Source organism: Microtus pennsylvanicus, chromosome 2 (genome assembly GCF_037038515.1).
Source record: "Microtus pennsylvanicus isolate mMicPen1 chromosome 2, mMicPen1.hap1, whole genome shotgun sequence".
Classification (NCBI taxonomy): Eukaryota; Metazoa; Chordata; class Mammalia; order Rodentia; family Cricetidae; genus Microtus; species Microtus pennsylvanicus.
The window spans coordinates 33,676,672-33,704,593 of record NC_134580.1 but is presented as its reverse complement, the minus strand read 5'-3'; the positions used below and the strand labels follow the sequence as shown (position 1 = coordinate 33,704,593).

The 27,922-nt window shown below is 39.8% G+C and overlaps 1 protein-coding gene across 1 annotated transcript; it reads left to right on the top strand.

Moving 5' to 3' along the window:
• The first annotated feature begins 593 nt into the window (after positions 1-593).
• Positions 594-27,393, top strand: Gtsf1 (gametocyte specific factor 1). Its single transcript, XM_075963602.1, has 8 exons — positions 594-634; positions 3,602-3,702; positions 16,012-16,138; positions 16,750-16,833; positions 17,281-17,344; positions 19,878-19,972; positions 23,996-24,029; positions 27,274-27,393. The coding sequence occupies exons 1-7, from the start codon at positions 619-621 to the stop codon at positions 24,010-24,012; spliced, it is 504 nt and encodes a 167-aa protein (XP_075819717.1). The 5' UTR covers positions 594-618; the 3' UTR covers positions 24,013-24,029; positions 27,274-27,393.
• Positions 27,394-27,922: the final 529 nt, after the last annotated feature.

Sequence of the window (27,922 nt, the reverse complement as noted above, 5' to 3'; positions counted from 1 at the left end):
GCACCATGGGCATGCATTGCCTACCGAGGTCAAAGAGGGCAATTGATCCCCTCAAATTGGCGTTATAGTCACTTGTAAGCTATGTGGGTTCTGGGAACCAAACCCAGATCCTCTACAAGAGCAACCAGAGCTCTTTAACTATTTAGCATCTGTCCAGCTGGAAAGAAGAGCTTTAAAGTAGTTTATATTTTAAATAATAGTATTTCATGGCCTTGACTTACCCCCTATTACTAATGTTAAATAGCATCAAACTCTAGTAGGAGGTGAACAGTGGCAGGTGTTGTAATACCTCTTAAAATACATTACTATGTTGTCACTTGAATATAATTTATGTCTGTAGTCATATTTGGCCTAGCTGTTTTTGGGCCCTGGAGTTTATTCCAAGAATATGAATTATATGATAATGCTAAAATTAGTCTTAGGAGTAAAGAATGCTTTAAAGAAGAGAAATATCTCGGGAGGAGGCCATATACTAAGGGTTTGTCTTATTGAACTTGAGCGGCTTCAATTCCAGAAAGGATTCTACATCTTAGGGCTGTCTTTTGATAAATTTCATTTCTGATTCTCTGAACCATGTTTTTCCCTCTAGCACTTGAACAGGACTCCTTTGCCATCAGCATGGAAGACACTTACAGTATGTACTGCTTGCTGCTTTCAGATAATAACTCGTCAGTTATGTGTAGTGTGATGCCTGACTAGACTGGATGTTGTGAAAAATTTCTCCGTGAAATGCTAAGAAAGAAAGGTCTTTGTGGTGTTGAGGTATAGATATAATTCATATTTTAGAGCTGGAGAGATGGCTCAGTAGTTAAGAGCACTGGCTGCTCTTCCAGAGGACCCGGGTTCAGTTCTCAGCACCCATATGGCAGCTCACAACTGTCTGCAACTCTGGTTGCAGGGAATCATACAGACATGCAGACAAACATCAATGCACACAAAATGAAAATAAGTCATTTTTATTTTTTTTTTAAAGAAATATCAAATTTTAAATATGACTCGGTCTACAGCCATATCACTCTGAACAAATGGTCTGAAATAAAACACTTTCAATTTAAGTAATGAGAGAGATATGAGAACTAACTGTAATCCCAGCTCATAGGAAGCTGATTCAGGAGGATCCCAACTTCTAGGCCTGCTTGGGCTTCACAGCAAGGTTATTAAAAGGCAAACCAACAGGCCAATGAGATGGCTTTGCAGCGGAATGCTTGCCGTACAAGCCTGACAGCATTGATTTGAGTTTCAGACCCCATGTAAAAGGAGAGAAAACTGACTCCATAAAGTTGTCCTCTGATCTACACACATGGTAATAAATACAAAATTTTTACAAGACTGGGATGTAGCTCAGTTGTAGAACACTTGTAGAGCACTCTCAAGACCTGTAATTTGGTCACCGACACCAAGATGGATGGATGGATGGATGGACGGAGGGAGGGATGGATAATTCTTTTCCTATAGAACAGTAGATTGAGAGCTGACCTAAATTGCCAGACCAGGAAGTAAAGCATTTGGTAATTCTCGTTGTCAGTTTTGACTCCTGCTCTACATGGGCAGTTATCGTGTGTGTGAATCATAGAGTGCCTCCCATTCTGTCAGTTGCTGGCATTTGCTAGTGACGGAATGGATTAAATGAAGGAAAACTAATAAGAATCTCATTTCTGAATGCTCTGGGTGTTCCGAAGCTGCACAAATAGGGAAAGATTGCTGGCTAAGAAGAGCACAGCTGGCATAATAAGCATGCCTGTCCTCCAGGACTTTTCCTCCCTATCCGTTCTGTCCTTCAGACCACCTTTCAGGCTCATTTGCATCATGACCACTGTTAGCAATTTATTCCGTGTTTACACTGCCAGTGAAACTGTTTCAGTTCCCCTCTGGTTTCTGATTTCCACTGCAGTCTTCTGCTTTATAAGCTTCTTATCAAAGGTGAATTGTTTATCCTTACCTTCAAGGGGTGGCAAGGGCGTTTTATTGGGTTGCCTTAACAACCAAGCTTGTTAAGATTGGGGGCACAGCCAAGGCAGCTTGGATAGCCCAAGGGCAGTTTTGAATAGCAGGGTTCAGGGTTTTCTTGACACAGCAGTCCATGTCTGCAGTTGTCTCCGTTTTCCAACACCTGTAGGAGGCTCTGTCTTTGCAGTTTATTTTTTTTCAGCCGGATGGTTTAGTAGTCGTTAATTGAAGGAATTTTTTCTTATCTATATTCAAAAATATGAAAAGTAAAATCATCTGTCTGACAAAAGTAATGAGATCATGGACAAGGAAACTAGAATAACCAATACAACATACAGAAGTAAAGCAAAGAACAGATGGGAGGAAGCTATTGAAACTCTGTGGCTATCAACTTGTTTACTAGAAATAAACTAGGATCCTAATTATTCCTAATTTGCATAAGGCCAGCTGGATAGGGAGAGTAGAGTTCACAAGTGCAGTGGGCCACCAGCAGTCCGTTTCACCCTTCGTGTGCTACTGGGAAATCTTGGTTGGAGTACCTACCTAGAAAATAGAAATGACCCTGAATTGTTACCGTTAAGAAACAAAAAGGAGCTGTGCAGTAGTGGCACATACCTTTAATCCCAGCACTTGAGAGGCAGAGGCAGGCAGATCTTTGAGTTCGAGGCCAGCCTGGGCCACAAGAGCTAGTTCCTGGACAGGCTCTAAAGCTACAGAGAAACCCTGTCTCGAAAAACCAAAAAGAAAAAAAGGAAGAGGAAGAAAAATACTTTGGATGCCATTTAGCATTTCTGTTTTATAATAAGAATGAAAACTGGCGGGGCGGTGGTGGCGCACACCTTTAATCCCAGCACTCAGGAGCAGAGGCAGGAGGATCTCTGTGAGTTTGAAGCCAGCCTGGTCTTCAGGACAGTCAGAGACACACAGAGAAACCCTGTATTAAAAAAAAAAAGCAGCTGGGCGGTGGTGGCGCACGCCTTTAATCCCAGCACTCGGGAGGCAGAGGCAGGCGGATCTCTGTGAGTTCGAGGCCAGCCTGGTCTACAAGAGCTAGTTCCAGGACAGGAACCAAAAGCTACGGAGAAACCCAGTCTAGAAAAATCAAAAGAGAGAGAGAGAGAGAGAGAGAGAGAGAGAGAGAGAGAGAGAGAGAGAGAGAGAGAGAGAGAGAACTGGAAAGCGGTATTCAGTCAAATGTAAATGATGTAATGAGACCTCGGCACGCATGCCGCAGTCAGTACTACTGTGCTTAAGAGTCAGTGATGACAATTTTATTTTCTCATAATTAGATTTTATCATTTAGTCACATTTTCTTTGTTTTTGTTTTGTTTTATTTTTTTGGTTGGTTTTGGGGGGTTCTATTTGGGCTTTGTGTGTTTTTGTTTATGAGACAGGGCTTCTCTGAGTAATCCTGGCTGTCCTAGATCTTACTGTGTAGATGGCCTCGAACTCAGAGATCTGCCTACTGCCTCCTAAATGCTGGGATGAAAGGTGGATCCTACCGCTATTGGACCAGTCACACTTTATTTTCATCTGACTTTTCCTTAGACTGCCTTATTCTTTCACTATAGATTTTTGAAAACACTATGTTCCTGAAAGGCTGCTGTAGTTTAACAGGATTATACTTTATACTTTATTTTTTTCTCTCTTCCAGTCGACTCCCTGGACCCTGAAAAGTTATTACAGTGCCCGTATGATAAAAATCACCAGATCAGGGCCTGCAGGTTTCCTTATCATCTTATCAAGTGCAGAAAGGTAGGGTATTGTTTTCATAATATGCCTTCTCATGCTGACTTGAGTTCTGAAAAGACACACTTTGTAAGCAACAAATCACTTAACATAAATATTGTGATTGAATGCCAGATTCTACCTTGTTAAGTTCCAATAGTTACAGATGTCTTATTCTTTGAAGTATATAAATTTTTTTATTTTTTTCTTTCTCTTAATTATAGACAAAGCATTGTTTATAAACATCTAAAATCTTATCCTGTGGAAAACAAAAGAATCACTAATTTTTTTTACTTGTAATGAGAAATTCCTCTTTATAAATTTGATGTGTTCTTTATTCTGGTAAGTGCTAAGTACCCTATTTCTTTTAAAAAATATTTTTAGATTTATATGTATGGGTGTTTTAGTTGAATGTATCTTTGTGCACTATGTGTGTGCCTAGAGCCTGTAGAGCCTGAAGAGGGTGTTGGATCCACTGGAACTGGAGTTAAAACGTTGGTTCTGAACTACTATGTGGGTACTAGCCACAAGCATAGGCCTCTGAAAACAAGTGTTTAACCGCCAGGCCTCCTCTCCAACATCTCTGTTACAGTTCTCTCTGACTTTTTGTTTAGAATTCTTAACTCAAAATATTCTTCCTAAAAGTAACTCGGTTTCATCATTTTTAATTTTTTAAAATTGTTTTCTTTTAATTTATGTATATGTCTGTCTACCTATGTAAGTTTATATGCACAGAGTGCACACAGGTACCCACAAAAGCCAGAAGGCATCAGATCCCTTGGAACTGGAATTAGCAGTCTGAGCTACCATGTGGGTGCTAGGAACTGTAGTTAGCTCCCGTGAAAGAGCAGTAAGCATTGTTAACCAGTAAGCCTCTCACCAGCTTGCAAATCTTTTTTTTTTTATTAGTGTTTTCTCTCTGCTTACTTCTTTATAGACTTAGCTAATACAATGTACTCTAGTCCTCTTTTAATTAAAAACTAGCTGGGGGGTATGGTGCACGCCTCTAATCCCAGCACTCAGGAGGCAAAGGCAGAGGACCTCTGTGAGTTAGAGGCAGCCTGATCTACAAAGTGAGTTCTGGGACAGCCAGAGATGTTACACAGAGAAACTTGTCTCAAAAAACCAATCGGTAGGTAGGCAGGCAGGCAGGCAGGCAGGCAGACAGACAGACAGACAGACAGACAGAATGAGTGAATCAAAGAATGAATGTACTTGTAAAGGGTTGTTAGAATACTGACGTCAGAGTTGGAGAGGAGGCTCTGTGTTAAAAGCACTTGCTACTCTTCCAGAGGTCACAAATTCTACCACCCATATCAGTCAGCTCACAACTTTCCATAATTCCAAATCTAGGAAATCCAATGCCCTCTTCTTCCACACGCACATGCACTCAGGTGCACATACACACACAAAGCACACGCACATAATTAACTTGCAAAGTACAATCTTGGAGGCTGCAGAGTTGACTCAGTGGTTAAGAGCACTGACTTCTCTTCCAGAGGTCCTGAGTTCAATTCCCAGCAACCACATGGTGGCTCACAACCATCTGTAGTGAGATCAGATTCCTTCTTCTGGTGTGCCTGAAGACAGAGCACACATATACATAAAATAAGTGAATAAATAAATCTTAGGAAAAAATGTACTTCAGTAGTTTTCAAAGTAAAATTTAAAAAAAAAATTAAGATTTATATTTTGCCGAGTGGTGGTGGTGCAGGCTTTTAATCCTAGCATTCGGGAGGTAGAGGCAGGTGGGTTTGTGAGTTTGAGGCCAGCCTGGTCTACAAGAGCTAGTTCCATGACAGGCTCCAAAGCTACAGAGAAACCCTGTCTTGAAAAACAAAAAACAATTTATATTTCTGTATATAAGTGTTTGTCTGCATATACATATGTGTACTACATGTGTACCACATGTGTACCTGGTGCCCAAGAACATTTTGTAAGAAGGCATCAAGTCCCCTAGAACTGAATTTACATACAATCATATGCCACCATGTGGGTTCCGGGACTAAATCCAGGTCTTCTGCAAGAGCAGTAGTGCTTTTAACCTCAGTCATCTCGTCAGCTCCTATTTTTTTTTTAGAGAATACCAATGTCAGATACAGATGTGAAAAGTTTAGTAATATTTAAACTATATATAATTCATATTTAATATTTTAAAAAAGTATTTAGGGCTTGAAGTGTAGTTTAATTTGTAGGATCTAGCTTGTCTCACTTGCATAAAGTCCTTGAGTTCAAAAAAATCAGTAGCTCTCCTGTACACAGATGATAAAAGGGCTGGGGAAGAAATCAGAGACTCACCCTTCACAATAGCCACAAATAGCATAAAATATCTTGGAGTGACTCTAACCAAACAAGAGGAAGACGTGTATGACAAGAACTTTAAATCTTTGAAGAAAGAAATTGAAGAAGACACCAGAAAGTGGAAAGACCTCCCATGCTCTTGGGTAGGCAATTAAATATGGTAAAAATGACAATCCTACTGAAAGCAATCTACAGAGTCAACGCAATGCCCATCAAAATCCCAGCAAAATTCTTCAAAGACCTCAAAAGAACAGTACTCAACTTCAAGGCAAAAATACTGTTTTTAAAAAAATTAGGTGTTCATAGGTGTGTCAGTTTAATGTCAGGGTCTTCAATTTGATTCCATTGCTCCACCTATCTGTTTTTGTGCCAATACCAAGCTATTTTCATTACTATAGCTCTATAATGGAGTTTGAAGACAGGGATGGAGATGCCTTCAGATGTTCCTTTATTGTACAGGTTTGTTTTGGCTATTCTGGGTTTTTGGTTTTCCATATGAAATTTAGTATTGTTCTTTTGAGGTCTGTGAAGAATTGTGCTGTGATTTTGATGAGTATTACATTGAATCTGTAGATTGCTTTTGGTAAGATTACTGTTTTACTATGTTAATCCTACCTATCCAACAGCGTGGGAGATCTTTCCATTATCTGATATCCTCTTCAGTTTTATTCTTCAAAGACTTAAGTCATATGTGTCTTTCACTTGTTTGATTAGAGTTACTCCAAGATATTTTGTATTGTTTGTGGCTATTGTGATATTTCTCTGATTTCTTTTTTAGCCCGTTTATCATCTGTGTAAAGGAAGGCTACTGATTTTTTGTTGTTTTGTTTTTAGTTAATCTTGTATCCGAACACATTACTGAAGGTGTTTATCAGCTATAGAATTCCCTGTTAGAATTCTTCAGATCACTTACGTAAACTATCATGCCATCTGCAAATGGTGAAAGTTTGACTTCTTCCTTTCCAATTTGTATCCCCTTGATCTCCTTTTGTTGTCTTATTGCTCTGGCTAGAACTTCAAGTACTATATTGAGTAGATGTGGAGAGAGTAGACAGTCTTGTCTTGTTCCTGATTTTAATGGAATCACTTTGAGTTTCTCTCCATTTAATTTGATGTTGACAGTTGGCTTGCTATATATTGCCTTTATTATGTTTACTTATGTTCCTTGTATCTTTGATCTCTCCGAGACCTTTATCATGAAGGGGTGTTGGATTTTTGTCAAAGGCTTTTCAGTATCTAATGAAATGATCCTGTGGGTTTTTTCTTCCCGTTTATTTATATGATGGATACCCTGGTAGATTTTCATATGTTGAATCATCCCTGAATCTCTGGGATGAAGCCGACTTGGTCATGGTGGATAATTTCCTGATGTGTTCTTGGATTTGGATTGCCAGTGTTTTATTGACTATTTTTTGCATGAGGGAGATTGGTCTGTAATTCTCTCTCTTCGTTGTGTCTTTGTGTCTATGGGCATCAATGTAACTGTAGCCTCACACAAAGAGTTGGGCGATGTCCTTCTGTTTCTATTGTGTGGGACACTGTGAGGAATGTCAGTAACAGCTGTTCTTTGAAGTCCTGGTAGAATTCTGTGCTGAAACCTTCTGGCCCTGAGCTTTTTTGGTTGGGAGGCTTTTGATGACTGTTTCTATTACCTTATGGGTTATAGGTCTATTTAAATTGTTCGCCTGGTCTTGATTTTATTGTGGCATGTGGTACTTACCCAGAAAATTGTCCATTTCCTTTACATTTTCTAATTTTGTGGAGTACAGTTTTTGAAGTATGACCTGATGATTCTCTGGATTTTCTCAGAATCTGTTATGTCCCCCTTTTCATTTCTGATTTGGTTTATTTGGATATTCTCTCTGTGCCTTTTGGTTAGTTTGGATAAATCTGTCTTGTTGATTTTTTTCCAAGAACCAAATCTTTGTCTCGTTGACTCTTGGTATTGTTTTCTTTATTTCTGTTTTATTGATTTCAGCCCTCAACTTAATTATATCCCATCGTCTACTCCTCCTGGGTGAGTTTACTTCTTTTTGTTCTAGAGCTTTCAGGTGTTCTGTTAATTTGCTAGTGTGGGATTTCTCCAGCTGCTTCTGCTGCTGCTGCTGCTGCTGCTTCCTTCTTCTTCTTCTTCTTCTTCTTTTTTTTTTTTTTTTTGAGACAGGGTTTCTCTCTGTAACAGCCCTAGCTGTCTTGGAACTCGTTCTGTAGATCAGGCTGACGTCAACCACCTGCCTCTGCCTCCTGAGTGGTGGGATTGAAGATGCATACCTTCCAGCCTTCTCCAGATTCTTTATGCAGGCACTTAGTGCTATGAACTTTTCTCTTAGCACTGCTTTCATTGTGTCCCATAAGTTTGGGTGTGTTGTGCAGTCATTTTCAATGAACCTTAGAAAGTCTTTAATTTCTTTTTTTCTTCCTTGACCAAGTAAGTCTTCAGTTAAACCTTGTTCAATTTCTATGTGTTTGTGAGCTTTCTAAAATTAGTGTTGTTGTTAAACTCTAACGTTAAGCCATGGTGATCCGATAAGATACAGGGGGTTATCCCAATTTTTTGTATCTGTTGAGGTTTGCTTTGTTACCGAGTATGTGGTCAATTTTTGAGAAGGTTCCATGAGGTGCTGAGAAGAAAGTATATTCTTTTGTCTTTGGGTGGAATGTTCTATAGGTGTCTGTTAAGTACATTTGATTCATGACATCTGTTCCTTTCTCTCTCTGTTAAGTTTCTGTCTGGCAGACCTGTCCAGCAGTGAGAGGGGGGCATTGACGTGGGGTTTGATATATGATTTAAGAAGCTTGTAAAAGAAGTAATGTTTCTTTTACAAAGGTGGGTACCTTGTATTTGAAGCACAAATATTCAGAATTGAGACTTCATCTTGATGGGTTTTTCCTGTGTCTAATATGAGATGTCCTTCTTTGTCTCTTTTGATTGATTTTAGTTTGAAGTCTGTTTTGTTAGATATTAGGATAGCTACACCAGTTTGTTTCTTAGGTTCATTTGATTAGAAAATCTTTTCCCAACCCTTTGCTCTGAGGTAATGTCTGTCTTTGAGGTTGAGGTGTGTTTCTTGTGTGCAGTAGAAGGATGGATACTGTTTTTGTATCCAACCTGTGTCCTTTTATAGGCAAATTGAGTCCATTGATATTAAGGGGTATTAATGACCAGTGATTGCTATTTTCTGTTATTTTTGGTTTTGGTAGAGGTGGCATTGTATGTATGTTTCTGCCAGGCCTCCTTAGCCTTATTCCCCTGGGAAAGGTGAGTGCACTATCTGCCCATTCTATAGGCCCACGACACAGAACAGTCCCACGATACAGGGCAATCAGATGCAATAGGGAGTCAAGTCAAGGCAGGAACTCAGTTTATTACTGTGAGCGTCAGCTTATATAGGTTAAGTGACATCGTGTGATGTGGGGGTACCTCCAGCCAATGAAAGACAGCCAAGCCCTCCCTTTGGCTAGAGGGGTGTCTACCTAGATTTTGCTGTCTCATCCCCACTCGGTAGCTTTGAGACTATTCTTCAAACTCAAGCCAGGCTTTTCTCTGTCCTGCCTTGAGGTACAAGCCCTGAGATAATTTTGGCCCAACACATTTCCCTTTGGAATTTTCTACTGTGAGATCATTTATTGCCTTTGTTTTTGTGGATGTAGCTCACTTGCTTAGGTTGTCCATCTAATACTTTCTGTAAGGCTGATTTGTGGATAGGTATTATTTAAATCTGGTTTTGTCCTGGAATATCTTGTTTTCTATGTCTATTGTGACTGAAAGCTTTGTTGGATAGAATAGTCTGGGCTGGCATCTGTGATCTCTTAGTGTCTGCATAATGCCTGTCCAGGACCTCTGGCTTTCAGAGATTCCACTGAGAAGTCAGATGTAATTCTGATGAGTTTTTCTTTATATGTTATTTGGCCTTTTTACATTGTAGATCTTAGTATTCTTTATTTATTCTGTCCATTTAGCATTTTAATTATTCTGTGACAAAGGGACATTTTTTTGGCCCAGTCTGTTTGGTGTTCTGTAATCTGCTTGCACTTTAATAGGCATGTCTTTCTTTAGGTTAGAAAAGTTTTCTCCTGTAATTTTGTTGAATATATTTTCTGTGCCTTTAAGTTGTACTTCTCCTTCTTCTATCCCTATTATTCTTAGTTTGGTCTTTTCACAGTGTCCAAGATTTCCTGGATATTGTGTGTTAAGAATTTGTTACAGATTCAATGTAATCCCCATTAAAATCCCAGCAAAATTTTTCAAAGACCTCAAAAGAATGGTACTCAACTTCATTTGAAAAAGCAAAAAAGCCAATAGTCAAAACAATCCTGTACAATAAAAGAATTTCTGGAGGCATCACAACCCCTGACTTCAAACTCTACTACAGAGCTACAGTAATGAAAACAGCCTGGTACTGACATAAAGAACAGACAGGAGGACCAATGGAACCGAATAGAAGACCCGGATATCAATCTACACATCTTTGAACACCTGATCTTTGATAAAGAAGCAAAAGATATCAAATGGAAAAAAGAAAATATATTTAACAAGTGGTTTGCTGATGATATGATAGTTTACGTAAGTGATTCCAAAAATTCTACCAAGGAATTCCTATAACTCAAACACTTTCAGCAATGTAGCAGGATACAAGATTAACTCCAAAAAAATCAGTAGCCCTCCTGTATACAGATAATAAAAGGGCTGGGGAAGAAATCAGAGAATCAACATCCTTCACAATAGCCACTAGTGTAAAATATCTCGGACTAACTCTAACCAAACAAATGGAAGGCTTGTATGACGAGAACTTTAAATCTTTGAAGAAAGAAATTGAAGAAGACACCAGAAAGTGGAAAGACCTCTCATGGTGGGCAAAATTAATATAGTGAAAATGACAATCTTACTAAAAGCAATCTACAGATTCAACACAATGCCCATCAAAATTCTTCAAAGATCTCAAAAGAACAGTACTCAACTTCATTTGGAAAAGCAAAAAACCCAGGATAGCCAAAACAATCCTGTACAATGAAAGAACTTCTGGAGGCATCACAATTCCTGACTTCAAACGCTACTACAATGCTACAGTACTGAAAACAGTCTGGTATTAGCATAAGAACAGACAGGAGGACCAATGGAACCGAATAGAAGGCCCAGATATCAATCCACACATCTTCGAACACCTGATCTTTGATAAAGAAGCAAAAAATATCAAATGGAAAAAAGAAAGCATATTTAACAAGTGGTTCTGGCATAACTGGATATCAACATGTAGAAGAATGAAAATAGACCCATATCTATCACCATGCACAAAACTCAAGTCCAGATGGATCAAAGACCTCAACATAAAGCCAGCCACACTGAACCTTATAGAAGAAAAAGTGGGAAGTATACTTGAACACATTGGCACAGGGAACCACTTCCTAAATAGAACGCCAGCAGCACAGGCACTAAGAGAAACAATTAATAAAATGGTCGTTTTCTTCTGCTTCATCTGCCTTTGGATGTTCAGGTTTTACTGTTGTAGAACCTAGTTTCTGGTGGGGTTGCCTTGCTCTTTATGTTGTTGAACATACCCTTACACTGTCTACCATCTCTTCTTCAGTTGATGTATTTAGGGACTCTGGCTCGATTGAATGCTCCCTCAGGTGCAAGCAGAGCTGAACCTCGGTGATCACTCCTCAAGGTGCAGATGGGGGCTAAGTTTCCGATGGTCACTGCAGCAATGAGGCATCTCACACAGAGAATGGCAGTGGATGCTAGCTGGGACACAGGTGCTCTTTCCCAGAGGAACTTCTTACTATAGCTTCTGGAAGCAGCTGCTGTTGTTGCTCCCGCAGTCACTCATCCCATTTCATGTTTGATTTTCGAGCCTATAATCCCAGCAGTAAAGAGGTAGAAGCAGGAAAATAAAAAGTTCAACGTTACCCTCAACTATATAGCAAGTTAGGCTTGTTAACCTGGGCTACATGAGACTGTCTCAAAACAAGCAAACCCACCAGACATAGTGGCACACACCTGTAATCCAGACAGTTGTAACCAGGAAGTTGAGGCAGGAGGATTGCCATGAGGTCAACGACAGGTAAATTAAGTAGTGACCTCCTAGGATACTTGATAAGACCAAATCTCACCAGGCTGTGGAGGTACATGCCTTTAATTCCAGCATTTAGAGAGGCAGAGGCAGGTGGATCTCTGTGAGTTCGAGGCCAACCTGATCTACAGAGAGAGTTCCAGGACAGCCATGGCTGGCTGCACAGAGAAAAATCTGTCTCAAACCTTGCCTCACAAAAGACCATGTCTGAAAGAAAAGAAAAAAATACTTAGGTGGAGGATAAAGAGATAACTCAGCAATTAAGAGCACTTGTTGTTTTTACAGAAGACCTGGGTTTGATTCCCAGCACTACATGGTGACTCACAACCATATAACTCCAGTTCAGGGGAATCTGACCCACTTTTCTGTTCAGGCACACATATGGTCATGATGCATATATACATACATGCAGGCAAAACGTTCATATGTGTAATATTTTTTAAAAAAATTAGCTGGCTATGGTAGATTATGCCTTTAATGCCAGCACTTAGGAGGCAAAGGTAGGCAGAGATACTCTGAGTTAAAGGCCAGCCTGGTCTATAGAGTAAGTTCACAAACAACAACAAAGGAGAGGTGGAGGCTGGAGAGATGACCAGCTGTTAGGAGCCCCTGTAGTGCTCTTCCAGAGCACCTAACTTCACAAGTGGCTCACAACTGCTCCAGGAGAATCCAATACCTCATACACATTTAAAGTAAAAAAATTTTAAGTTGTTTCCCTTAAGTAGGTATAGTGGTTCACGTCTGTAATCCTACCACTTTCAAGGCTAAGGCAGGAGTATTGCCACAAATTCAAGTCCATTCAGGGCTGTATAGCAAGACCCTGTCTCCAGAAGCCTTTACTTTCAATGTCTAACATCTTATGTAAGTAATGGAGACTATGTCTCATGTGTTTTATTTTTCTTTGCATTTTTTGTGGGGAAAAGGGAAGGCAGTACTGGGGACACCAGAGGAGTAAGTACTCAGACTCACTAAATTGCCCTCCCCTGCAGTACAGGATTCAAAGGGAATCCATGGAGCCACTGCTACTAAGGTTAGGGGAAAAGACACACATTCTTTTGATGGTTTCCTTCTTAATTCTGTATTTTTCATACTGTGTTCTGTATTCTCTTATCTCTATCCAGAAATGTCCCTTCTGTCTCTCTAGATATTTCTCTTCTCCTTCTAACTCTCTTGATGTTCTCCTAATTCTCTCATTCTTGATATTTTCCTTCTAACTCTCTGATTCTTGATGTTTCCCTTCTAACCTGTTTTATCTTTACCCCTTACAGCTTATATATCCCAGCAAAGCCTTTCATATAAAAATTACATTGTGGTTACATTCTGTTTTTCAAGTGAATGTCTACAGTGAATACAAGTAAAAAAGAGCATGTTGTCCATATCCCTTACATGGTTAAACATTTTACATAATACAGGTGAAAAACAAGTTATCCCAAGAACCCACGTGCATTCATAGCCAAGCAACTTGTTACAGATTAATGATGCAGCAAGTAAGACATTCTTCTTCGTCAGGTCTTTTGCTGGCAGGCTGTGCTTTGCAGTTATAAAGAATGGCCAGTTACTTTATTACTTATCTTGAAAGGTAATCTTGTGAGGAATCTTAAAAGGAATCACAAACCTAAACTTTTATACATGAAAAACAGTCAGCTGTACTTTAAATGTTTAGAGTACATACCCCATCATCATCATATCAGAAGACTGAGGACAGAAATGGGTATGAGGAATTAACCATCACCTTTGGTCATCAACCAATCCTAGCAAGAAAGGCACGTCAGCTAATGGTAACTGGGCTGCTTTGTTCTTGTTCCCCGACCTTACAGAGTTCCTCATTCAACTCTGCCTTCCTAAAACTGTGGATTGTCTTCTTGGGTTTTTCATCTCAAGGCTGTTTATCAAAACATCTAGTCTAGCCTTAAGTTATTTTCAAAGCTTTGTTTCAGCTATGGTGCACTCTGAAACCTGTGAACACATCTCCCAGCCTTAAGGTTAAAAGAATTTAAACTAGCTACTGTGACTCAATTGTTTTTCTTAATCATTAACCTAAGCCACAGTCCGTGTGGCTCAATAGAAACTCATGTATTCTAGCTGTGATACATCCTTGTTTTATTTTTTATCATCAAAACTCTATTTAAACTAACATTATTATTATTATTATTATCAATTAGACAGTACAGCTTAGGAAGGAACCATCTTTATAATAACCCACAGGTAAAGATGCCCAGTAGGACAGGATGTTTCCAAACATACTACCAGACTCACTATGTTACAGACAGTGGGGTCTCCCCACACCCATTCACACCATGCAGATACCAGAGAAAGATGGCGGCGGCAGACATGCAAAGGACAGCAGAAGCAAAAGACATTTGGGAGGGGGGAGTCTTTTCTATCCTAGATTCACCCATCAGGGAGTTGCCTCCTGGTGGGCTGACACCTTGAACTTCAGTTGCCACCCACTGCTCCACTGACTTGGCCACCAGCAGTGCTGGAATCCAAACTGAGGTCCTCAGGATTGCCCAGAAAGCAATCTTAACCCCTGAGCCATCTCTCCAGACCCATGTACATTTCTGTCTTGCACTTTTTTCCAGCCTGTTTCTTAATAGTTTTACATTTAGAGTTTTATTTGTGACACATCTTTAAAACTTTCTATGGACAAAAGTTTTTTTTAATACAATATATTTTGATTGTATTTGCCTTCTCCCAATTCCTCTCAGATCCTCCCTACCTCTCTACCCACCCAACTTTATGTTCTTTCTGTTTTAAACAATAACAATACATCTTAGCATGTGTATGTTTGCAGATATGTGTGTGTCCCAGTGTGCATGTGAAAAACAACAGCCCTCTCCTTCTACCATTTGGGTCCTGGACATCAGACTCAGGCTGTCAGACTTGGTGGCAGGCTCCTTTACCCACGAGCCATCTCATTGCCCCTCTTTTTTTTTAAATTTGTGTATGTGTGTGAGAGAGAGTACCCACAGAGATCAGAAGAAAGTGTTAAATTACCTGAGCTGAAGTTACAAGCAGTTGTCAGGCCTCTATTTTGTATACAAGAAAACAAACTCAGGATGTCTGGAAGGATAGCAGCACTCTTAACCCCTGAGCTATCTCTCCAGGCCTTCTTTTTCTTAATTTTTTTAATTGCTAGTACCTTTACCATGACATTTAAGTGACAATAAATCCTTTTGGGGGGGTTAAAACAAGCCACTAACGCACAAAGTGCCTATCACTTGGGGTTTTCCTAAGTGAAATAGATGAAATAAAGGTTAAATTGTTCACCGGGCAATGGTGACACACGCCTTTTATCCCAGCACTTGAGAGGTAGAGGCAGATGGATCTCTGAATTCCAGGCCAGCCTGGTCTACAGAGAGAGTTCCAGGACAGACAGGGCTGCACAGAGAAACCCTCTCTTCAAAAACAAACAAGTGAAGGTTAAATTGTTCAGGGCCTCATTACAGTCATCAGTACTGCACTGTGTCTGCATTGGTCTGATGATGATTAGCTGTCTCTCTGTTTCTTAGCACTGTCACATTGCACAAGCAAGGGCCTTACTGCAGTGCAGACTGTTTCTTGTTAGTGTTGGTTCTGAATGTCAGCTTGCAGAGACACCCAGAGAGCTCCAACCTTGCAGGCTGTGCTATCTGACTGCTCACACGGACTGCTTTGCTCTTTATAAGCCACTAAAATCCCAGTGTGTGTGTGTGTGTGTGTGTGTGTGTATGTTAATCTCTACAGTCATAACCAAAAAGCTTGCATTTTGATGCTACTGAGATAGTAGCTGTGTGGTCTGTGTGGATGATAAATAATTCCTTCTTAGGCTTCTGTGATGAGTTGCCCACCATGGCTGAGTGTACCCACCACAGCAGCTTGCTGAGGGATTTCATAGAGCCATTTATAGAAGAAGGCTGAGCTAGTTTCCATGGATTTTATGATATCCAAAAAATTGATAGATCCCTTAATTTTGATTCCACAGAATCATCCTGATGTCGCAAACAAATTGGCTACTTGTCCCTTCAATGCTCGGCACCAGGTTCCCCGGGCTGAAATCAGTCATCACATCTCCAGCTGTGATGACAAGAGCTGTATTGAGCAGGATGTGGGTAAGCCTTACTAGCCAAAACGTTCAATATGATGGGTTAGCCGGTCGGTTGGTATAATTCCACATCATCAGCTTGCTTTCTGGCTTTCACCATTTCAGAGGAACAGTTTTCTGCCTTGGACATGGTTATGTCATTGTAGCAGTGGGTTGTTAGATTCGTATATAGGTCAGACTGTTTTCTCTTCTGCTGTTATAATAAATCATCTAAAAATAAAGTCCTTGAAGCTGGAGATAGAACTCAATGGGTCAAGCCACTTGCCTCACATGGATAAAGCTGATTTCCAGCTCCTGTACCAGAAAAACCATAGGCATGGTGGCACTGACCTTTAATACCTGAACTTAAGAAGTAGAAGCAGGAGGACCTGAAGGTCAAGGTCATCTCTGAGTTTGAGACCTTGCCTTAATAAATAAACAATCCTGTTACTGCAATAATTATGGTGTCAGTCTTTGTTTCTGCTTCTTATTCCTGTCGGCTTTCATCCTTTCTGTATTTAGAAACAAAGACTCAATAAGCTACCCTGCAGCCTTTAAAGGCCTTAAATCCCTTAAACAGGATAACCTAGCTGGTCCTCCCACCCGCCCTTTATGTGTCAAATCTCTATTGTCTTTCAGTCAACCAAACCAGGAACCTTGGACAAGAGACTCTGGCTGAGAGCACATGGCAGTGCCCCCCTTGTGATGAAGACTGGGATAAAGGTGAGATGCCTCTACATTTTTTCCTCCACAGATTTTAATCTCAGATCATTTGCTTAAGACAGAAGAAAGATTTTCTTTTTTTATGAGCATACCATGTTGTTTGGAATGCCTTATTATTTTTATTGGGCTCCAAAATGAGCACATTTTGTATCACTCTGCAGACACATAGAAGAACCTATCCCCCTTGAGTAGAAGAAGCATTTCTTTACATCTGTTTCCCCATAAATCCTGTTGTGCCATCTGTGTGATTGCTACTAGGCACAATTACTATTATTTATGGCTTTTATGTTAAATTCCTGCTTCTGTATTACTTGGACAGGGCACTCAATCAGTTTTCACTTTCACCCCTCGAAATTTCGCTATATCATTTCCCATCTGACAAATCCAGCTAACATGGACTGGTGTTTTTCCTAGTGGTATCACCAACTGTTTTGTTTTCCTTGGCAGATTTGTGGGAACAGACTAGCACTCCATTTGTCTGGGGCACAGCCAACTTCTGTAGCAACAACAGGTAAATTAAATGGTCTTACTCTCATCACTACCACCCCAAATCAAAAAATAATAATAATAAGGGTGGCTCATACCTTTATTCCCAGCACTTGGGAAGCAGAGGCAGGCAGATCTCTGAGCTCTAGACCAGCCTGGTCTACAGAGTGAGTTCCAGGACAGCCAGAGCTACACAGAGACAGCCTATCTCAAAAAACTAATAATAATAATAATGGTAGTAATAATAATGCAAGCCACCATCTTTCCTTGATAAGAATTCTTGGTGATAACCTAGTACAAGTATTTATTGTTTGGTGAGGGTTTTTCTTTTCTTGTTGTTTTGAGAGAGGGGGTTTGTGAAACCAGAAGAGGTTTTCAGGGGTGGGTACGTGAGAGTGTGTGTGTGGGTGTGCGTGTTAATGTGTGTGTGTGCATGTGTGTGTGCACTTGTTGCTCTTTAAAGGACTGGAATGAAGTTCCACACCCACATTAGCCAAACGTACAACTGCTTGTAACTCCAGCTCCATGGAATCCACGCCCTCTTCTAGGCACCCACACACTTGCACATACACACAATATTTTAAGGGTTTATTTATGTATTTTATGAGTACTCTGTCGTATACATAAACTCTTCTGTCATCTACATATATTCCTGCATGCCAGAGGAGGGGATCAAATTGAATTATAGGTGGTTATGAACCACTGTTTGTATGCAGGGAATTGAACTCAGGACCTCTGGAAGAACAAACTGTCAGTGCTCTTAACCACTGAGCCATCTCTGCTTAGCCCATAACTATTTTTTGAAATCCTGAAAGTTGTTTGAGATTGGGAAATCCAAAGTATCGAAGGAAGACGGCATATCTTGGGGCTGGAGAGATGGCTCAGAAAATAAAGGAATAAATTCTATACTCTTATTTTCCCCTAAATGCTTAACTTTTTATTTTATTTTTATTGTTTTTAATTATGTGTATGTGATTATGTGCATATGAGTTTAGGTGCCCATAGAGGCCAGAGGTGTCAGATCCCCTGGATGCCTGATGTGGATGCTTGGAATCAAACTCAGGTCCTCTGTTAACTGCTGAACCATCTCTCCATCCCTCAGAAAGTACTTTATTTTTTTTTATTTCTTAATTACTGAGGTCAGTTAATAAATGTATACAATTTTGAGTCAATAACAAAAAGTTAGATTAGTTTTATTGGTGGCAACTTTAACTTACTTCAGTTCTTAAGAGATTTATTATAGGAGCTAGAGAGATGGCTCAATAGTTAAGAGAACTGACTGCTTTTCCACAAAGCTGTGATGTATGCTGTAAATATGTTTTATTGCCATTGGTTAATAAAGAAACTGCTTTTGGCCAATGGCTTAACAGAGTAAAGCCAGGCTGAAAGATAGAGAGAGTAGGTGGAGTCAGAGAGAAGCTATGTAGCCACCTGCAGGAGACAGAGGCCTCTGACACAGCCTGCCAGAACCACAGCAACGTGGTGATATACAGATTAATAGAAATGGATTAACTTAAGATGTAAGAGCTAAGAAGCTAGAGCCATAAGGCCAAGCAGTGATTTAATTAATACAGTTTCTGTGTGGATATTTGAATCTGGGCGGCTGGGAATGAACAAGTAGCCTTCATCAACAGAGGAGGTTCAATTCCCATAACCAACATACTGGCTCCCAACTCTCTGTAACTCCAGCTGCCAAGGAATCCAACAGCCTCTACTGCCCTCTGTAGGCACTAGGCACACAAGTGGTGCATGGGCATACATGTAGATAAAACACCCATACACATTAAAGTAATAATTTATGAAGAGGTCTGTTGCAACCGAGCATGGTGGGGAACAACTTTCATCCCAGCGCTCATACTCAGGAGGCAAAGGCCAACAAATCACTGCGAATTTGATGGAAGCCTGGTCTTTAGACAGTTCCAACCATGAATAGACACAGCTGTCTTGTTTACAGGGGTACTAACCAGTAGGTGTTACAAGTGTTAATCTCAATTTTTAAAAGATGTAAACAGTTAACTCCATCTTTTGTTATTGTTTTGTTTTGCTTTTCAAGATAGATATTCTTCATGTAGCCCTGGCTGTCCTGGAACTCAGTCTCTAAACCAGGCTGACATCCAACTCAGAGATCTGCCTGCCTCTGCCTCCCGAGTACTGGGATTAAAGGTGTGCACCACTAAACAGTTAACTTCATCTTAATGCACATATGGAATAAGAAACATCCCAGAGAAATGGTAATCATCCATAGTGCAAGAATGTTTTGAAAGAACTATGCTTACATGTTTTCTCCCGCTTAAAAACACATTTTGAAGTTGGGCACACACCTTTAATTCCAGTACTCGGGAGGAGAAGGCAGAGGAGAAGGCAGGCAGATCTCTGTGAGTTCAAGGTCATTCTAGTCTATAGAGCAAGTTCCAGGACAGGTCCCAAAGCTACACAGAGAAACCCTGTTTCAAAAAAGCAAACAAAAACGCACACGCATGCACACATTTTGATTGTCTTGTGTGTGTACCTGAAGAATATTGATATGATGACATCAGATTATTCCTTTCTTTTTTTAGTCCTGCAAACAATATAGTTATGGAACATAAGAGTAACCTGGCTTCAGGCATGCGAGTTCCCAAGTCTCTGCCCTATGTTCTGCCATGGAAAAATAGTAAGTGAAGCAAAGGTTAAAGTATTCTTACTATTCATTGTGACAGCAATAATTGATTTGGTTACTTAGGTATGTTCAGCCTGATGCTGAAAGTAAGTGTGACTCTGTAAATTTTTTGTCCACAATGAAAGCAGTGTTAAGAGGCAAGTTCATAGCACTAAATGCCTACATAAAGAAGCTGGAAAAATCCCACACTAGTGAATAAACAGAACATTTGAAAACCTTAGAACAAAAAGAAGCAAACTCACCTAAGAGAACTAGACGGCAGGAAATAATCAAATTGAGAGCTAAAATCAACAAAATAGAAACAAAGGAAACAATACAAAGATTCAATGAAAGAGTTGGTTCTTCGAGGAAATCAACAAAATAGACAAACCTTTATCCAAACTAACCAAAAGGCAGAGAGAGAATATCCAAATTAACAAACTCAGAAATGAAAAGGGGACACAACAACAGATGTGGAGGAAATCCAGAGAATCATCAAGTCATATTTCAAAAACCTGTGCTCCACAAAATTGGAAAACTTAAAGGAAATGGACAACTTTCTGGATAAATATCACTTACCAAAATTAAATCAAGACCAGATAAGCAAATTAAACAGACCTATAACTGCTGAAGAAATAGAAACAGTCTTCAAAAGTCTCCCAACCAAAAAAAGCCCAGAACCAGAGGGTTTCAGCTCAGAATTCTACAAGACTTTCAAAGAACTAATACCAATACTCCTCAAATTATTCCACACAATAAAAACAGAGGGAACATTGCCAAACTCTTTTTATGAGGCTACAATTATCCTGATACCCAAACCACAGAAAGACAATACTAACAAAGAGAACTACAGACCAATCTCACTCATGAACATTGATCCAAAAATACTAAATAAAATGCTAGCAAATTGAATCCAAGAACACATCAGAGCCATTATCCACCATGACCAAGTTGGCTTCATCCCACAGATGCAGGGATGGTTCAACATATGAAAATCTGTCAACATAATCTAACATATAAACAAGCTGAAAAATAAAAACCACACGATCATCTCATTAGATGCCGAAAAAGGGACTGGAGAGATGGCACAGTGTTTATAGAGCACTAGCTGTTCTTCCAGAGGTCCTGAGTTCAATTCCCAGCTTCCACATGGTGGCTCACAACCATCTATAATGGGATCTGACGCCCTCTTCTGGCATGCAGGTGTACCTGCATAGCACTCATACATAAAATATAAATAAATTTAAAAAATTTTTTTAAAATGCCGAAAAAGCATTTTACAAAATACAACATCCCTTCATGATAAAGGTTTTGGAGAGAGCAGGGATATAAGGAACATATCTAAACATAATTAAGGCAATATACAGCAAGCCAACAGCCAACATCAAACTAAATGGAGAGAAACTCCCAGCAATTCCACTGAAATCAGGAACAAGACAAGGCTGTCCCCTCTCTCCATATCTATTCAATATAGTTCTTGAGGTCCTAGTTAGAGAGATAAGACACCAAAGGGAGATCAAGGGACTACAAACTGGAAAAGAAGGAGTCACACTCTCAGTATTTGCTGATGATATGATAGTTTACATAAGTGATCCCAAAAATTCTTCCAAGGAACTTCTTCTACAATTCATAAACACTTTCAGTAATGTAGCAGAATACAAGATTAACTCCAAAAAAATCAGTAGTCCTCCTGTATACAGATGATAAAAGGGCTGGGGAAGAAATCAGAGAATCAACATCCTTCACAATAGCCACTAGCATAAAATATCTCGGACTAACTCTAACCAAACAAATGGAAGGCTTGTATGACGAGAACTTTAAATCTTTGAAGAAAGAAATTGAAGAAGACACCAAAAAGTGGAAAGACCTCCCATGGTCTTGGGTAGGCAGAATTAATATAGTAAAAATGGCGATCCTACTAAAAGCAATCTACAGATTCAACACAATGCCCATCAAAATCCCAGCAAAATTCTTCAAAGACCTCAAAAGAACAGTACTCAACTTCATTTGGAAAAGCAAAAAACCCAGGATAGCCAAAACAATCCTGTACAATAAAAGAACTTCTGGAGGCATCACAATCCTTGACTTCAAACTCTACTACAAAGCTACAATACTGAAAACAGCCTGGTACTGGCATAAGAACAGACAGGAGGACCAATGGAACCTAATAGAAGACCCAGATATCAATCTACACATCTTCGAACACCTGATCTTTGATAAAGAAGCAAAAAATATCAAATGGAAAAAAGAAAACATATTTAACAAGTGGTTCTGGCATAACTGGATATCAACATGTAGAAGAATGAAAATAGACCCATATCTATCACCATGCACAAAACTCAAGTCCAGATGGAACAAAGACCTCAACATAAAGCCAGCCACACTGAACCTTATAGAAGAGAAAGTGGGAAGTATACTTGAACACACTGGCACAGGGAACCACTTCCTAAATAGAACACCAGCAGCACAGACACTGAGAGAAACAATAAATGGGACCTGAAACTGAAAAGCTTTAGTAAAGCAAAGGACACTGTCAACAAGACAAAACGACAGCCTACAGAATGGGAAAAGATCTTCACTAACCCCACCTCAGACAGAGGTCTGATCTCCAAAATATACAAAGAACTCAAGAAATTGGACACCAGAAGATCACATAATCCAATAAAAAGAAATGGAGTACAGACCTAAACAAAGAACTCTCTCCAAAACCACAGAGAAACCCTGTCTCGAAAAACCAAAAAAAAAAAAAAAAGAAAGAACTCTCAACAGAAGAATCTAAAATGGCTGAAAGACACTTAAGGAAATGTTCAGCATCCTTAGTCATCAGAGAAATGCTAATCAAAACAACTCGGAGATTCCATCTTACACCTGTAAGAATGGCCAAGATCAAAAACACTGATGACAATTTATGCTGGAGAGGTGTGGGGAAAAGGGAACACTTCTGCATTGCTGGTGGGAATGCAAGCCGGTACAACCCCTTTGGATGTCAGTGTGGCGGTTTCTCAGAAAATCAGGAAACAACCTTTTTCAAGACCCAGTAATACCACTTTTGGGGATATATCCAAAGAATGCTCAATCGTGCCACAAGGACATGTGCTCAACCATGTTCATAGCAGCTTTGTTTGTCATAGCCAGAACCTGGGAACAACCTAAATGCCCCTCGACTGAAGAATGGATAAGAAAAATGTGGTACATTTACACAATGGAGTACTACACAGCAGAAAAAATAACGACAGCTTGAATTTTGCAGGAAAATGGATGGAGCTAGAAAACATTATTTTGAGTGAGGTAACCTAGACACGGAAAGACAATTATCATATGAACTCACTCATAGGTGGTTTTTAAACATAAAGCAAAGGAAGCCAGCCTACAAACCACAATCCTAGAGAACTTAGACAACAATGTGGATGCTAAGAGAGACTTACACAGATATAATCTACATAGGAAGTAGAAAGTATAAAAAGACAAGATCTTCTGAGTAAATTGGGAGCATGGGGACCTTAGGGGAGGGTTGAAGAGAGCAGGGGAGAGGCAGGCAGGGGAGCAGAGAAAAATGTAGAGCTCAATAAATACCAATAAAAAATGTGTCCAAAGGACTTCACTGAGTTCACAATACTATGCCTGACTATAAACAAACAGTTAAAGCTGGGTGTGGTGGTGCATGCCTTTAACCCCTGCTCTGGGAGCAGAGGCAGGCATGTCACCACCACCTGACAAGACTCTTTTCCTTGGATTCTCTATGGAATCCAATCACAAATTTTGAATTCTGCTTTAAGATTACTACCCCATATATTATACTAAGAAGAAGTAATTTGTGTTTATGCCAAGTCTTTAATCCCAGCACTTGGGTGGCAGAGACAGGTAGATCTCTGAGAGTTCAAGGCCAGCCTGGTTTATAGAGCAAGTTCCAGAACAGCCAGAACTACACAAAACCATATCTGGAGAACAAAAAAAAGTAATTTATGTTTAGTAAGCACTGAGGATGGAGTGGATTCCAGTTGACAGGGCATATTTATTCTGAAATGTTTATTTTTGTAGATGGAAATGCACAGTAACTGAACATCTTTCTCAAGTAAGTATTTGTTTATTCTACCATCTCTTCAGATGATAGCAAGATTTAACTGGACATAAAGCAATTTGAGTCCAATTTTCTTCCCATTATGATGCTAAATTAAAGCTTTGTGTGTGTTTTACATATATAGCCTCTAATGGCGTACAAGCTAATGAATGGACATTTACCACTTAAAATTCTGCCACGATGCTAAGTTCTTTTCGCTGCTGTTAGTACACACTGCTTTTTTTCACATCAAAGTTGTATTCTCGATCTATCCTGCCTCCTGTAGACCGTGCTTCGCTGCTCTGCAGCTATTTCTCTATGCAGTGCTGTTTAATTCTCATTTTTTAAAAAAATGTCATACGTTTTTAATGATCATTTAAAAGTTTTGGGCCTCTTTAGAGTCTTGCACTGTTGATATTGTCTAGTAGTTTAAGTGCAGAACCTCACAAAAATCTCTATGAATAGACCAAGATCCTTTACTTTTCCCAGATGAAACCTTTCCTGGAGGCCCTTCTGTGTGCTGGTGGGAGAAGGACTCAGGAAGGCTGTGACAGGACTGTCTCAGCTGCTGGCAGATAGCAGTCCTTCAGTGAATATTGATGGAATGAATGAAGGATTGCTCTGTCGCTGTCCAGGCCACATCTAAACTGAAGCAGATGAATCTGTGGAAGGGTTCATTCTGTACCAGACCTAATATTTTCCTCTGATAAGAAACTAGAAAAGCTAAACAGAATACCCAGCCAGGCATCTCACAGCACTCAGAGTTAGTGGCAAGAGGATCTCTGAGTTCAGTAGTAAGCTCTAGGACAGACAAGGCTACTTAGAGACCCGTCTCAAAACAATAAATAAATAAACTCCAGGTATGGTTGTGCACGCCTTTAATCCCAGCACTTGGGAGGCAGAGGTAGGCAGATCTCTGTGAATTCAAAGCCAGCCAGAGCAAGTTCCAGGACAGGCTCCAAAGCTACACAGAGAAACTTGTTACAGGGAGAGTGAGCCCTTTGTTCTGTCCTGCCCAGCTAGCTTATACCTGAAATAATCACACACAAATTGTATTAATTAAATTACTGCCTGGCCCATTATCTCTAGCCTCTCATTGGCTAACTCTCACACCTTGATTTAACCCATTTCTAATAATATGTATAACACCACAAGGTTGCAGCTTACCGGGAAAGATTCAGCATGTCTGACCTGGCAGCTCCATGGTGGCTCTTTCTCTGCCCTTCTTCCCAACATTCAGTTCTGTCTTCTCTGCCTGACTAAGTGCTGCCCTATCAGGCCAAGCAGTTTCTTTATTAATTAACCAATGAAAGCAACACACCAACAGAGGGACCTCCTACACTAGAAACTCTGTCTCAAAAAACCAAAATAATAATAATAGGAAATACTCTTTAGTTATTAGCAATAATATTTATCAATTTCTTCTAGGAATTGGCTACTTTTGGTAGGTTCTACATTCCCAACCTCCAAAACAGGCTTTTTCTGTTTAACCCTGGCTGTCCTGGAATTTGCTTTGTAGACCAGGCTAACTTTGGTCTCAAAAATCTGCCTGTCTCTGCCACCTGAGTGCTAGGATTAAAGGTGTGTGCCACCACTGCCCAGCTTGGTAGGTTCTGACTTGAAATTGTTAAATGTATCTGGAAACCAAAAAAATGGGTTTGGGCCCCAGAAGAGAAAGCGCAACACTTAGGCTTATCAGAAAGAATACATTGAACAGACCATTTGGCGAACTTTGAGTTGCTCTTTTAATATGTTGCACAAGATGTCTGAGTATCATACAGTATATGATATCAGTAAATAAGAAAGGCAGCTATATAATGAAAAGCTAGAAGCTTCTCCTAAAATTAAGACAAGGTATTCCCTCCCACTCACCCTCCCACTTTAAGACAAGGTCTCTTTATTATGTAACCCTAGCTGTCCTGGAACTAGGCCAGGCTGAGATCCACCTTCCTCTGTCTCCTGGGTCCTAGAATTAGAGGCTTGTGGTACCTGCTAGTACTTGGCTTCTTTACTTCACCTTTATAGTGCTATTACACACTCTTACACAGTGAATTTCTTCTTCTGTATAACTCCCTTTTTTATTTAAGACATCATCTAGATTATTTAGGCCAAAGCTGACCTCAACTCAAGGTTCTCCTGCCTCATTCAGCCTCTGTCGGTGCTGGGATTACAGATATGCACAAACACATACAGCTTTTTCTTAATCCTCTTAATAAAAAAAGAAGCATTATTTATGAAACCTATTGAAAAATGTTTAAGCTTTTGGTGGAAGGAAACAAACGAAGTAGAAGACATGGATTTCCCTTAAGGACCAAGTATGAAAAGCTGGGCATAATAATACAAACCTATAATCCCAGCACTGAGGACATGAAGACAAGAGAATCCAGAGTGTCGAGATCAGCCTTGGCTATTTAGTTTAAGGACAGCCTAGTTCACATGAAGCCTTTCTCAGAAAAGGGGAGGTGGAGAGAGACCAGCAGGTAAGGGTGCTCACTTCCCAGCCCAAGGGATTGAGCTCTGTCCCTGGGACCCATGTGGTAGAAGGAAAGAACCATTTCCCAAAAATTGTCCTCTAGCCACTGTGCAAGTACACATACACAAAATTTAAAAAGTCATTTTTAAATTTTAGTTAGATTTACTCATTTTTATTTTGTGAATGCTTTGCCTGTGTCTATATATGTCTACCACATGCAGGCTTGGTGCCCATGAAGGTCAGAAGAGGACATCAGATTCCCAAGAATTGAAGTTACAGATAGATGGTTGTGAACCATCTTGTGAGTGTTGGGAATCGAACCTGGATTCTGAACAAGAGCAATAAATGCCCTTAACTGTTGAGCCTTCTATCCAGCCCTGAATGAATATAATTTTTAAGTTTCTATACACACATATATCAATACCATTGAATTAATGAGTAGTAGAGTATTTAAGAGGAAAACTACCAACGTAAGTTAGTTAGAATTTGTTCAGAATTGTTCAAAGTTGTCAGTTGCCCAGAGAGTCAGTTCCCACTTGTGAAACTGTTGACACAAGAAATGCGTCCTGATGACCTGAAGAATGTAATTGAACGGCATGTTTCCGTGTACACAGAGGTACTAAAAGGGAAAGGATCAGCAGGTGTCTTGTTATTAACAACAGTGAACCTCTGGAAGAGCCCGTCTGAGAGAGTTTGAGAGGTTACAGTTGTGTGGACTGTTGTCAGATGTAGTTGGTACTTCTGTCATTGAAAGGAAGTAAAAACTCTTTTCTCATTTCCTTGCAGATGCCAGACTGTGGAAGACTCTTGCTTATTCCTGCTACCTAAGGGTTCTTCTTCTTTCTCTTTATCTAATTATAGAACAGTAAACTGTCTGTGACTTTCAAACTGGCAAGTACATTTTTTTTAACTGCTGAGACTTTGACTCTTCAATTATTTAATACCAGAACCTTCTACATATCGCTGAAGTAGACACACAACTTGATAGTTTGGTTGAACACCTACTGCCCCAAATTAAGAAAAAAATTACTCATTCTTCTTAATGAACATGATGATGTGAAACTACCATACAGGATCCAGCTAACACAGTCAGAAAACTTGGATTAGAAAAATGTTAATGCATTTGTGTTCTCCCCATTTTCATTCCGACATCTTGCTGCTTGGATATTTCCAGCATGGAGTGGGTTTTTGGTTGTCTTTAATCTCGTGTGTTCTATCAAGCCAGCTGTGGCTTGGCAGAGATGGATAATTGGAGAAAGCACAGCTTTCCACCTGTCAGATTGGATTTCGTGTAAATGGTGAGAGACCCTGTTCACTGCCTTAGGGTATGTGCCAAGCATCTTAAGTTTCTAGATTGCCCAAAGCTCTGGCTGTCATAGCACCTTGTAGGCCCTTAAAAGGACATTTTAAACTCATTTTATTTCTAAGTTTTTTT